This window comes from Vicia villosa, linkage group LG1 (assembly GCF_029867415.1).
Source record: "Vicia villosa cultivar HV-30 ecotype Madison, WI linkage group LG1, Vvil1.0, whole genome shotgun sequence".
Taxonomy (NCBI): Eukaryota; Viridiplantae; Streptophyta; class Magnoliopsida; order Fabales; family Fabaceae; genus Vicia; species Vicia villosa.
In genome coordinates, this window is record NC_081180.1 from 5,406,388 (window position 1) to 5,421,229 (window position 14,842).

Genomic DNA, 14,842 nt, shown 5'->3' on the forward strand with positions numbered 1-14,842 from the left:
AGGCATTGCAGTTCAGCTCCTCTGTCACTACATTGAAAGCTTAAGTCCACTGTAACCTTCAATCTCCGATCAATTTTGGTTCCTCAACAGAACAGTGACATTTTGTAGGAATCGAAATTTGATTCGCTTAGTCACATATTAACTCAGGCATTGCAGTTTAGCTCCTCTGTCACTACATTGAAAGCTTAACTCCACTGTAACCTTCAATCTCCGATCAATTCTGGTTCCTCAACAAAACAGTGACATTTTGTAGGAATTAAAATTTGATTCATGCCCTTTTCAAGTTTGAATACTAATCTTTTGACTCACAAAATCGAAGCTTCTCAACCTAACAAATAGGATTTCCCGATATTGAACCACAAATCCTCTATTTTTTTTATATACATCGATAACATAGCAACTCTAGTTCTTGATGAATCTGCAAGTGCACGACAATACAATGTAGTACAAAAGATATCAAACCACAGGGAGATATTGTTTGATTGTAGATTTTTACTCTAGCAATGTAAAGCTAAGGTGGTCGAATCGAGATTTTAGTGCTGATGAATAAAATTATCAAAGTTAAAAGGCAAGACATGGGGTACATGACTACTATCGTAACATACCCAATTGACTCTCCAGATTGAATATGATAAAAACATAGCAAGTTATAGAAAATAGTCAAAATTGTACAACATCTACTTTCGCATGTGTGTACTCTCTCATATGGATAATTTGTCTGCTTTCGCTAGCCCGAATTAGTCATTTGAGAACATTTATTTACCGCATTTATGGAGCTTTCTCAACCGAGAGCGAGACACCCTTTCGTCGTTGCCCCGAACTCGGTTATTTTGAAATATGCTTTCAGATACCAAATCATTACCTTTCAATACACGATCGGTATCTGGGTTGCCTCTACTTTTGCAACTGACACACACACACACACACATACATATATATATATATATATATATATATATATATATATATATATATATATATATATATATATATATATATATAGAGAGAGAGAGAGAGAGAGAGAGAGGAGGGATATTCTTACTCCAGGAGTAAGTTATTTACACTTACTCCAAATCTGGATCATTGATTCTTCTCAATCTAATGGTTAAAAATATTAAGTAATTAAATGTGGAGAGAGAAAATCATTACTTATTACTTTTAACCATTAGATTGAGAAGAATCAATGATCCAGATTTGGAGTAAGTGTTAATAACTTACTCCTGGAGTAAGAATATCCCTCCTCATATATATATATATATATATATATATATATATATATATATATATATATATATATATATATATATATATATATATATATATATATATATATATTTAAGCATTCAGACTCTAAAAATAACAATTGCTCTTATTTTTCTCATTATTCTCATATGGATAACTCAATTCAGGTTCGTTATGAGATAGATATCACAACCCGCTGTTCCTAATGGATTATTCACAAAGGGTGAGAAGCATCACAAATAAAATATACATCAAGCAAGAAATCATAAATAACGGTAAAAATGATAATGATTGTAATAAAATAAATAGAACCTGATTGAAGACAAAATAACTTGAATTAAAAAAGCTTCAAAGAAACTTGAGTACTTTGACAAGATAATCGAAATGGCAGCAAAGTAAACTCACAAGAACTTAAGGCAAAAGCTCAAAGCTGAAAAATAAACTTAGAGTCGTGAAAAGGTAAAGCATAGTGATTGCTACCAAGGATCTTAGGTTTATTTATAGCCAATAATTACAATCAAGACCCTGAATTCGTGTAAAGGAAACTTAAGACCATTAAGTATTCAAAATGGAACAGTTTGGAGGCTAAAAAAGTCATAAAAAATCCAAACCTTCAGGAGTTCGTAACTGACGTTGGGCTCAACACGGATAGTGTCAGGAAACATGGTATGCCCATGTTATCCTTTGATGAAATATAGGGGATGATTCTGGGCACAACATGGCCCGTGTCATGGAACACAGTCTGACCGTGTTGTGCTCGACTTCTTCATTGGGGAGGGAGATTTGGTGCCAACACAGTTCGTGTCACTTGACACGGCCCAACCGTGTTTCCCACGGGCTTTATGTACTAAGGGACTCCTTTCCTTTTTATTTTCGGTCCTTTTTATTCCGCTTCGACTTTTGACGCTCCTTAGTAGCTGAAAACATAAAACCATAGCAAAAAGTAGTAAAAGATGCATAAAAATGAAAGCATAAGAAATACTGATAAAGACACACAACAAACAATATAAATACCGTTTATCAAAATCTCCTAAACTTGAATCGTTGCTTGTCCTCAAGCAACTCAGCTCGCAAATAGAAAAAAGTGGACAAGGTAATGAAGCATGCAAAGTTTATGAAATTGAAATGAATAGTACTCATACGTGAAACGAATTTTGATTGGATTTCAATCAAATCCCCTTGTACTAAATCAACACCATATGCATTGTAAGGACATAAATCATGTAAACAGGGACCAAAATTTTTCCCTCATTAGATATCGTTCCGACAATAGTTTTGTACCTAAGTCTCACTTATTGATTTTCTTATCTTTTTCGTTCCTTTAATAATTAAATTAAGACAAGGAAATATGAATGATCGTTATAAACTAGACAAAACTAATTGAAAATTTAATTATTGTTTACAACACATGAGCAAACTGGTTTCATTATTTGCATATGATTTTACACACAAATATGTTTTTATTTGTTATTGCCCTTTTGAACTCGACACTGGGGTTCGACCACCGTTGAGTTTAATAACCGGATGAGGGTTACCTAACTTAATAGGTGTAGTTTCCTTTTACTGTCATTTTACTTTAACTAACTAAGTATAACTTGTGAATCTATAGTATGTCATACTGTTTTTATATAATTAAGTGGAAAATACTTCTTAGAATTTGGAGACTATGGCACATAAGGAGTCAAAATTTGGAAGAATATTCAATGCAGTGTATATACAATTAGAAAAAAAACTACTAAAAACACAAACAAACAAATAAGTAAACATAAGTGAAATACCCCCAAAGTTAAACCGAATATTGTCCCCACTGTTCCAGAATTAGAGAAGAGAGGGTGAAGAGAAAACTCACATAATACCTCCTGGAGGAGCTGGAAAAAGAAGCACATCAGATAATTGGATAAATCCTATTTTTGCCTTCTTCTCTTGAGTTTTCCTTCCTTATTAAGACGTAAGAAACTTGCAAAATGAAACATTACAAAATACAATAGCAACTAAAAGCACGAGTTTTCTCCCACAAAGTGCTTTGTTTAACATCGTTTATGTCAACGGTCCATGAGTGCTTGCACTCATGGTAGTTCCTCCAAAGATGGTTCTTCAACCTTAAGCACAGTGGTCTTACGGGCCCATGCCCTCCTATTTAGCCATCTGTCATATTTACTACTCCCATTTTTCTTGCTTCTATGGGATGGTTCATATTTCTTAATATGAGGGTATTCATTCATGTGATATCATCATAGGTGCACTCACCTTGTCCTTGTGTGAGGATAAACACAATCCTCATGGATACGATAATTACACTTATTACATTTTGGGTTTTGTTGGCACAATTTCTACGACACTTGCATTGTGTCTAACACATCATAAACCCTTTATTCATTTTGTTTGCGCCATCTTATTTATTATCGTCTAACTTCATACATCTAACTTAATCATCATTGCTTTCAACACTATCTTTCCTAAGATCAACAAAATTTGATTTAAGCACCTTCCTTAAATTGTCTTTAAAATTATGGTTAACCAAGATATGTCCATCAACCTTGATTCAATTGCAGTGATTTGCAACTTCTTTAGCATGAGAATCATCAACCATATAGGAAAAAAAAAACCTTCATCAACTCATTCAATCTTCTCCCACATCCTAAATCCAGTAATATCATGTCTCCATTTTTCTAGTGCCTCAAAATATATAACCATACGTAGGAATCTCACCCTTCCATGATTGTTTCAATCCCTCTTTAAAAAAATGAAGCTTTCTTGGACAAAGTTTCTCCAATGGTAAATAATAACATTAACATGCTCATATCTAATAGTTAACAGAAAATGTTCAATCAAACACTGCTTTATTTGAGTGACAAACGAAGAATAACTATCATGCAAGAGAAAGGGTACAATAAACGCAAAATACCTAACAAGGATGAACCAAAAACAATGTGGATTCTGGATACTTGATTTTCTATAATCTAGAAATGAATGATGTGATTGATCTGTAGACGACGAATTGCAACCTTTGAGTGGATGAAGAAGTAACTGTGGTTCCGTCAAAAAAAAAAAAAGTAACTGTGGTGTTTTTAGGCAACAATGAATAATGTGATTTGGGTTTTAGACAAACTTAAAAAAGAATTGTTTTTTTCAGATTCTGGGGGTGCTTTTTGGAACAATTTAAAACTTTTGAAATTGTTTTATTTCATTTAGTTCTAACTATTACATTTAATTAATTAAAATAAAAACAAACTTAAGAAGTGGGAGCCATGGTCATTAAAAAATAAATGAAAATTAATTAAAAAAATTAATGTGACAATGTCATATCACAAAAACTATGAGTAATTCTAAATAAGGTTTAAAATAGAAGAATCGATATGGGGTAAATTTACGTTTTATGATGGTGAATTTTTCATATTCGCCTTATATGACAGAAGTGAATTAAATATTAATTCTAAATAATTTGTCAATTCCATCTTTGTATTTTATCACTTGTCAAATTAATCCTTATTTTTATAGTCCTACACATAAACAATTAAAAATATTCCATGTTTTTGAACACACTAACTATCAAGTTAGTCTATATCTTTATCCAGATCATATTGAATAAGTCTCCAAAATATGAACACCACAAAAAATGCAGTTATCGATTTAGTCTTTATATTTGATCACTAATTGTGAAAAAAATCTATGTCATGCCCGTGACAGTTAACGTGTCACGCCAACATTATTAATACATGTCAAATCACATAAATTAACAGAAAAAATTAGTCCTTATATTTAACTTATCAAATAAGTTGTTGTTCTTATATTTAACCACTAATTATCAAATAAGTCGTTGCCCTTATATTTAACCACTAATTATCAAATAAGTCTTTGTCCCTTATATTTAACCACTAATTATCAAATAAGTCTTTGTCATGCACATTAAAGTTCGTGGCAACACTATTGACATTTATCAAATTTCATAACCTAACTGAAAAATGTTTGATATAGATAAAAACTAATTTGAAATATTACTAGAGTCATGGACATGAATCAATTAGACCATTTACTCCAAGTTTTTATCATAGTACCCAAATCTTGATTATTCTCTCAAATAATGATGTATTTATTATTTTCCCATTAGCAGGCTTTACATTGAAACTGATGTACAGGTTTTAAAACCTCCTTGGTTTACTCCTATTTGCTGTTACTTACAATGGAATCATGTTGTTGTTAGTCACTCTTGGCCAAGAAGGCATTTTCTTTTGCTTTCAATTTACTCTGCTTCAGACTTTTAGAAGATGAATTAACTATCCCAAATCATCAAAGTTAAAACCGTTTATTACTTCAAAAACACCATCCACTTGTAGAAAACGGATACAATCATAGATTAGAGGTCATTCTATCAAATGTTCAATGGAATAAACAGTAGACAAATTAAACTCTGATGACTGGCATAAATCAAATGTAGCACCCAAAAAATGCCATCCAGCTAACAGTAGCTTCCTGAAGCTTATTTCTTGGATGAATTTCAACTCCAAAATCACGTTGCAACGTGATGAGTATAATAAAGTATAACTATCAGTTGTTTGTAAGTAGATAATATATGAAGCAAAATCAACTAAAAGTAGAAAAAGAATTAAAAAAACCTATTAAGAAAAAAATGTTAAGAAAGATCTCAAGATTAACGCATTCGATGGCGTAATTTAATCCAAGTAGCATATCCACTTAATGGGATAGGGTTGGTTGGTGTTTTTGTAATTTATTTAGAGCTATATTAAGTGTTAAGACAGAATTCACTGGTACTACAATAAAATAATACAGTACAAGCATTTTATTGGCAAGCAATCGTAGCCTGATGAAATTCCAGCACGGTCTCTTTGGTCTGGCATACAGAGGAGCTCGTTGATCACGACTAAACTCAGTAACAAAAAATGCCTAAGATAAATAAATGACCATTTATCTAACTCGGTGTGAAGCTACAAAACTGAGATAATTGCATTCTTTGCATTGGACCCAAAAAATTCATGTGACAACTAGTGTGGTTTTGGCACGTAACCATCAACGGCGAAATTCCGAGTGGCAGCAGGAAGAGCTAAACGAACTCCATCAAGTTCAGGTGTTGCAATCACTTGGCAACCGAGACGAGATCTGCATAACTGTCAAAATTAGTCTGAAGAATTTGGCAGGAACATAAATAGAATATCAAAATTAAACTTCAAGTTCAATGCATAAGAAAACCCACGTTTCACAAAGCCCAAAAGCTAGATCCAACATGTCATTTTCCTCGTCAGTAGGATCTTCTAATTTATTATAATATTCTACATCCTGCAAGTTGAGAACAGCACTTCAGGAAAATAATTAAATTAATCTCAAACGGTACTTCACTCCATATATCATTCATGTTGTACCATGACTATAACATGGCAAGTTGAACACGCAAGTGAGCCCTCACATGCTCCTGCAATAACATCAAGTAAGAAATTTAATGTGAGGACCAATGTATCTATCATGATTCATGACAAAGGTAACACAGAACATGTAGCAAGAATGAAAGATTTAACCAAAAAAGATGACCCCGTTGTATTCAAGCTGTTTGACGTAATCCACATTCTTACAACTGCCACAGTTACAAGAATTACCAAAGAAGTATGTTTGCTTGCTTAGCGCTTACTGTCAGTATTTTATTAATCTGAATTTCTTTGCCTTTGCAGTTACACTAGCAAATTCTAAAAGCAGGTTGTTGAAGATTTTGTGTCAGAAAATGTTGTGTTTGTGGAGTTGAGAACTATACCAAAGGTAACTAAAGGATCTCGGTTGGTAAGTTTGCATTTTCTTGTTTCCATGGATTTGATGAAGAAAGCATTTCGTTAATAATTTCATGCAGAAAAATGAGTTCAAACGAATGAGCAAACACTCTTATATTGAAGCTGTTCTGGAAGGTCTAAGAGCTGTGAGTTCAGTTGATGTGTGTTTTATTCCTCACAGCGAGGAGCTTAAGAATCATTCAAACCCTCAGACTCAGCCATAAATGATAAATGTAATGAAAATACTAGGAAAAAAAAATCTTTGTTAGGCTTCTCTTAAGCATAGACCAAGGGGAAACAACAGAAGATTTTGTATGATCTATCAAACACAAAAACCATACATAAAGAAACAGAGCATATCAATAAGACCATCAGCTTAGGGACGAAAGAGTTTAATGGTGATATCAAAAGTCCATACCTTCAAGTTCAATGTCGTTTTCATGAGCAGCTTCTAGCATAGACATTCCAATAGGAACTTTTATAAGATGTTCCTCACCATCTTTATCCACAAAAGTCACAGATATCCTGCATAAAGTTGCTTGAAGAGTGAGAAGTATATGGCAAGGGACAACAAGTGCATAATTTATCGTAAGCCGGGTTAACGTTAACTAGTCACAAACATTGAAAAAGTAAAAACCAGTTGAGCATTTGCTGATTATGACGATTCTCGCCATTGGACATGAGAAATGGAATGGAAATAATTTCTGATATAAGTGACAGCTGCAATAACTTATGTTCAAAGATTGCTATTGTTGCCATTTTGGTTAAGAGGACTCTAGCATCCAGTGTAGTCAAGATCGAGTGTTGGATCGTAAGATCTTACATGAAGGATGTTGAGAGTACTACGATAAGAGAAAGACCGTTTTCGTCGCCGGCGTGGTCATGATTGAGCTTTCTGAAGCAAGATCGTAAAAAAAAACGTGTTGGGCTTTTTTTGGGGCTTGTATTATAATTTTCATGTTTTTGTGTATGTGTGTGTATGTATATATGTATGAAATCACCATTTTTCCCCTCAGTAGGATCTTACGTGACGTGCTAACAACCTGAGTTTTACGATCTTTCACAAGCCGACAGGTCCTACTTAAGATCTCGTGCTTGACTATATTGCTAGCATCAACCTAATTCCTACTCAGATATCATCACCCCATGGTTGAGAGCCTGAAATCTAGAAAATCAGAATGCCAACATACATGTAATGAAAAATCAGAGTGCCAGACCCCGATACTTGTGTGACTAAACATTCCTTGCATTTAAATGCTCTCAAATTTATTTGAAAAGTAATCGTATCAAATTTGAAGTACATAACACCGCTATTAAGTCTTTCGTGTTTACGAGACTCGCTATTGAATATGCTTATGATCAAGAACTCATGTAGTAGCTGATAATACATTGCTACTGTCAAATCCCAACAACCCACTTATCTAAGTTAAAAGTTGACAGTAAGAAAAAGGTACCCTTTGTAACATTGGCGATCTCTTGTTCAATGATCAAATATGCCTAGCTAGAAATAAGAAATCGCCAGTTTATAAGTAGGCAAAGTACACAAGTGGTGTGTCAAAATATAACAAACAAATTACCATGTTGTAAACCTATGCAACAGCTTGTTTGCCAATGTGCCGGAAGCCTAAAAAAACTAATGGAAAAGTGATTGATCTAGAAGATCAACATTACTTCTACATCCAAAGCTCTAAGTTGTAAAATATGCACCCAACCAATACTGTGTTTTTGAATGCCGACATATTCACAAAAGCATAAGATACTCCCAAATAATCTGTCATTTCAAACAAAAAGAAAACTTACGTTTCCTTTTCTTCACTCCCACCCTCAGCGGTGTTGTTAGATGCCGTTGTTGACAGAAACTTATACTTTTCAAACATGGCTCCCTTGTATAAATTGGTCAATAAATTTTGTTGAAACTGTGAAAACAGAACCATAAACAAAAAAAAAAAAAAATACACAAGTGAATCACAGATAAGCATAAATGAATATCATAAGTAAAACTTAATAAAACTATTTCTCTAGTAATCCAAAAGCACATTCTGCCATCATAAAATTGCAATATTCAGGTCTCTAATTTCTCCTCTCTTCTCCCCAGTAACTTCATTCTGCCATCATAAAATTCATACCCAAATCAATAGTAGGCTTAAATTTTCTGGATTATTTTGCTTGCCATTATTGTCAATCGAGGATCGTAGAAAATATTGGTTTGTTCAAATTCTACTATGCTATAGCGCCACAACAGCCGTTATTTGCCAATACTTCTTTATACTAAATAGCATATCACTGCACAATGATGATTTGCTCAATTCCTAAAATGCTAATATCTACTATTTGACAGCCCCAGCTTACCAAATGTTAAATTTACCACGGCGGATTCAATCTCTAGCAACAAATGATCAAAGGCAACTAAACCCTCCTAGTACATTAAGACCAACATAAGAAACCAATAAACCCATGTGCAATGCCTCTGTAGCACCGACATTTCTGAAAAAAAGTGTGTCCGTAACACTTGTGAGTTGTGACTATGTTTAATTTATTCATTTTTTTTTCAAATCATTACCGGTGTCGACGTGTTAGTATCGTGTTAGCATGTAATATTAGATAAAAACATTTTCAAAGAGAGAAAAAAAAACACGAATACATTTCAATAGTAGGATCCATTTTTCCCATTCCTGAGCTAACCGCAACAGAATCAAAATGAATTTTTCTCTTTCAAACAGTTAAACCTAACAGCCATTGAATCTTAGGTAAAATTAAAAATAAACACGATAATACTATATAGCAAAAGGAAAAATCCAAATTATGAACACTGTTTAATCGACAAATAGAAAAATAAAGCACTAACCGAAGGTTGGAGGCAACAATTTCGGGTGCTACGAGTATAACCTGCTCTACATATGGATGTATAATCCCCTATCAAACAAAACGAACCATGAAAAATTAAGTTTAAGCTCGTTAATTACCGTGTGAGAGCGTGAAAATTAAGTAGAAAAATGAGTAATGGAAGAACAGAGTACTTACTTGTGGAGAGGCTTTTAGCAATTGAAATTGCTGCTTTAGTTAGTCGTGAATTTAGGTTTAGCATAGTGGTTTGAGGTACTAGATAAACCCTAATTTGGTTGAAAGAAGGGATCAAAAGGAAAATGCGAAGTTGATGAATTGAGTTTGAGATGCAAAAAAAAATGGATGAGATGTTTGTTCTCTGGTTGCTGTGAGAAGCCGTCAAGTTGAGGCGAGGAAGAAGAACACTGCGTTTACGTTCAGTGCTGTTTTCTTTTTCTTTCCTTTTTTTTTTTTTGTCATAAACTTTTCTTTCCTTTCAAGATTGTACTAGATTGAAAAGCCCATAAAAATATCATGGGCCCAAAAACGGAACAGTTAGATGATTGATTTTATGACAAATTAACTTGTCACCCCAAAATTACACGTGACACTCCCCAAAAGAAATGAAATGACCTAAATGTTTAACAAAAATTCATTACCATGTTTTCTGAAATTTGTGTGAAACACCGGATTTTTTAAATTTTTGGGCGATACCAAAAATTTGACAAAAATAAGTAAGTTTCCGGTAGATTTATGAAATTTCTGGTATTTTTTACCAAAAAATGTAAAATTTACGGTACAAAATACCAGAAATTTTACAATTTCCGGTATTTTTATAAAATTATAAAAATACCGAAAATTTTGAAATTTCTGTATTTTTTCCATTCCGGAAATTTTGAAAATTCCGGTATTTTTTTAAATGCTATTTTTCTTCTATTTTTAATTTTTTTCACTAATGACTAAAGGCAGAGATGGTACTATTGCGGGTCGGGTCATTGATAGAGCTGATACTCGTGCTCGGGCGGCTGATGATGAGGCTGGTACCTCAGTCTTACGTGCTGGACGCGTTTTTCTGACCGGTTCTAACCGGAAAGGGAGGGATGAGCAGGCGGGTATGGGGTTTCATGCACCTCGTCGTCGGGGTGGTAGAGCATTCACTGTTGTGGACGAGCAGGTGCATTAGGATGAGGTTGCTGTTGAGGCGGAGGCTGTTGTTCGGGAGTCGGTGGTTGTTGTTGAGGAGCCGGTGGCTGTTGCTGAGGAGCAGGTACCTGTTGTTGATGAGGAGGTGTCGAGAGTTGAGGAGCGGGTGGTTGTGGTTGAGGAGGGGGTTGCTGAGTAGCGGGTGGTGCATGATACGGACACCACCACAGGTGCATCTACGGAACCATTAATACACATTGATGGAGGTTTTCTAGGAGGACCTTTTGAAGGTCTGTTTTGACAGGATATGCTGACCATGTCGCTTATAGGATATGGCAGGGCGAGGTATGTAACATTGCTTAAGTGCTTAATTTTTATTACACAGTGTGTTTTAATTATATTATTTTGTTACAGGATCGTCCAGTGCTGAAGGTCACTTCTCACGGGTCGGAGTTGAAGAACTTCCCCGAGAGACCGATGTTTGAGTAGGTGGCGAGGATAGTTCGGGACTTCCATTTGATGGACTTTGTTGAAATTTTCGGTACACGATATTGTTTTTGTACCGGAAATTATTTGTATTTGACAAATTTTTGGTAGCGAATTACTAGAAATTTCAAAATTTCTAGTGCCGAAAAAGAAAATCAGAGTAACTTACTAGAATATATGAAATTTTCGGTTTGCCACAAAATCTACCGAAAATTTTGAAATTTCCGATATTACCGAAAATTTTGAAATTTCTGATATTACCGAAAATTTTGAAATTGCTTGAAATTTCCGGTATGTCTGCAGATCCTGTTCTTTTCTTGTGTGGTCTAGATTCGGCAGCTTCTTCGATGGATTCCTGTACAAATTTTACAGAATTTTTCACCACGAATACCGTATATTTATTATTCCACTAATGTAGTTTTGAATTGTTTTCCCGCATATATGAAAGTGGTAGTTTAATATTTATGTGTTATAATTGAAAGATATTTAAAAGCAAATCCAAAGTTTTAGCATGGGAAGAGGATACTGGTAAACGACATGGCATTATTATTGTCATTATTCGTTTAAATGCTTCTAATGCAATACTAGGGAGAAGGATAAATTGACTATGGGTTGTGAGAGATTGGAGAATTACAAAAGAAGGAATAAACCCGCCGAAAGCACTAATTCCTCAGAAGGCCTTTATAGTATGAAAGTTAAATGTCTGTTTAGGTTGAGATCTGTTCCAAGTGGTATCGGTTGGAAGGTGATGGTTAGATGCGGGATGCACACTCGTAAACTATCGAAGGATTTGGAAGGTCATAACATATTCGGTCATCTAAAAGATCATGAAAGAAAGTTTGTGAATGACATATATAATACGGTGGGAGAACTGACTTTTTTTTTGTTATTCGCAAAACATGTTGCGGTTAGCAAGAGTCGTCACCGACTTTTATTTTATCCAATAAGGAAAGGCAAAAAGAACAGGAAAGACCTTTTTTTAAGATTTTGAGTTCGGGGGTAGGTTATACAAAGGGAAGGTGTTAGCACCCATTGTATCCATGATTATCCATGGACTCTTAGTTGCTTAACTCACTTGTTTTTGAATCGCTTGATTTGTTTGAAAGTGTAGTGTGTATATAGAAAATATTTAGAGTACCATTAGTAAGACATACTTTGTAATGATTCTTGTGCGAATGTATACAAAGTGTTTCTGAAAATATTTTGAAAAAGAGTAAGGTGTGAAAAGTATTTGTTGGTTTGAATTGTTGTGAGCACACATTTAAGAGTTACTTACCCCTAATGTTTGGTCTTTCTTATTCTTTCCTTTCGTTTTAAGGGAAAAAGACTATCCATATAATTGGTTAGTAGGAAGCCATTTCATTGGATGTTAAGAGACATCGAAGGGTCATCGAATGGTCATAGAAGGCAACATCTAAGGATATCATAGTATTCGAAAGACTATCCATACAATTGGTTAGTAGAAAGTCCTTTCATTGGATGTTAAGGGACATCGAAGGGTCATCGAATGGTCATAGAAAGAAACATGTAAGGATATCGTAGCATTCGAAGGGACTATCATCATTTTTGTAGGCAACTCGGGGGACTAGATCATATTTCGTAGGCAACATCGAAGGGTCATCGAGGGACTATGATGATTTGAATTGTAGGCAACATTTGCTAAGATATCCCTACGCTCGAGGGACTTGACCATAATAATCGAAAGGAAACAAAGAGAGGTTATCCTAAAGGTGAGTGTGTGAACAAGAGTGTATCAATTTAAATGTTTTATCTTGAAGTTAGTGAGCTAGCGTCCAGTTAATTTATCTTGTCATACACACCTATTAACATACATCTAACAGTTATAGCAGTTACAAGATGCGGAAAGTTAAGGCAGAGTGTAACTTCCTACGCTATTACATGACTTTGGGAGAGTTACATAATAATAAGAAAAAAAGTGCGAGGAATTTAAACCTAGACTATTACATCATGTGAGCAGTTACATAATTTAGAAAAAAATGCGAGAAAAGAATTAAACTACTCTATTACAAGGCTTCGAGAGCGGGGGTACAATTAATGTTACAAAACCCAGATAAAAATTAAAGCGAAAATAAAATAATAAATATATAAAATAAGATGGAATTTGCGAATGTCTACAAAGTAGTCCAAAAGCCTAAGATCAATACCTCACAATCAATAAAAGATATTAGTAACAATGCATCAAAATAATATATGAGACAATGATAAAAATACGAACAGGATCAAAATTACAAAAATCAAAATAATAATCATGTTAACTTTTAAGAGCTTAATAATAATGTTTTTCTTTTGTATTTTTATTAATGAAAGAGAAAAATTCAATCAACGTAATTTAAATCACTAATTTAAAAGAATTAATATTTAATATTTTTATATTTTTTTTATCTTTACAGTACCTAATTCTAATAATTACATGTGTTATATAAGATAGGTAGAAAGAAAAAGATAATAATAATAATAATAAAGCTAAAAGCTAACGTAGCCATATGGAACTCTTTTTTTTTTTTTTTTACCATCAAAATAATTAAATTAGAAAAAAAAAAAGTCTATTTTGTATTTTTATTCTTTATCCTTGGAAACTATTTAATGTTCACTTTTGACTTTTCAAAATGAAAACAAATATCCAATCAGGTTTAGACAAGTGGCAATTAAAATAAAATAAAAAATTAAAATAAAAACATATTACGATCGAAGAGAGTTAGAACATAACCATGTCTTTCTTCTGAGAATCCTTGCATGGATACGAACTTAAATCTATACTTTTAGGAACAATCAATAAAAGTGAGAAAATTAAAAATTATTTAAAATTTAATTTTCTTTTTAATTGTCATTATGGAGTGGTTGGTTTAATGGAGGAGTCAGAGAATTTTATTTCAATTTTTTAATTAATTAAAAAATATGATTATATTTGTTGTTGATCCTCAAGATTCCTACAAATGTGGAGAATTTTATATCATTGATTTTGTTATTGTGTCTTAGTTTTCCATTAGTAACTAACATACACACAAATAATCACACACCAGCTGACAACAGACGTGCTACCGTCATTATATGTGTTTCACAACCGCCATTATTTATGTTTTCCTTAGTAGTGAAAATTAAGAGAGAATAAAACAATATAATTTTAATATTGTCTAATGCTTCATTTCATTTTATTTCAGTACAAACTCATAATTTCAAAATTCATGAACTTACCGTATAACAAATATAAAAAATAAATAAACATATAATTATTGGGTGTCACCATAAAACATCAATTGCAACTTATGAAATATTCTATCCAGGCTTATATAATTTTTAAGAATTCATTATTTCTTAATGTGTACTTGTGGTATCATACTCATACAATAAGTGGCTTC

At 33.4% G+C, this 14,842-nt stretch overlaps 1 protein-coding gene across 1 annotated transcript; it reads right to left on the reverse strand.

Annotated features, from left to right (window-relative positions):
• Nucleotides 1-5,908: 5,908 nt before the first annotated feature.
• On the reverse strand, nucleotides 5,909-10,308 carry LOC131627114 (adrenodoxin-like protein 2, mitochondrial). Its single transcript, XM_058897944.1, has 7 exons — nucleotides 10,035-10,308; nucleotides 9,859-9,926; nucleotides 8,814-8,929; nucleotides 7,432-7,538; nucleotides 6,618-6,667; nucleotides 6,452-6,534; nucleotides 5,909-6,357 (listed from the first exon to the last, which is right to left on the reverse strand). Exons 1-7 carry the CDS (start codon nucleotides 10,096-10,098, stop codon nucleotides 6,243-6,245), a joined length of 603 nt encoding a protein of 200 aa, XP_058753927.1. The 5' UTR covers nucleotides 10,099-10,308; the 3' UTR covers nucleotides 5,909-6,242.
• Between the last annotated feature and the right edge of the window lie 4,534 nt (nucleotides 10,309-14,842).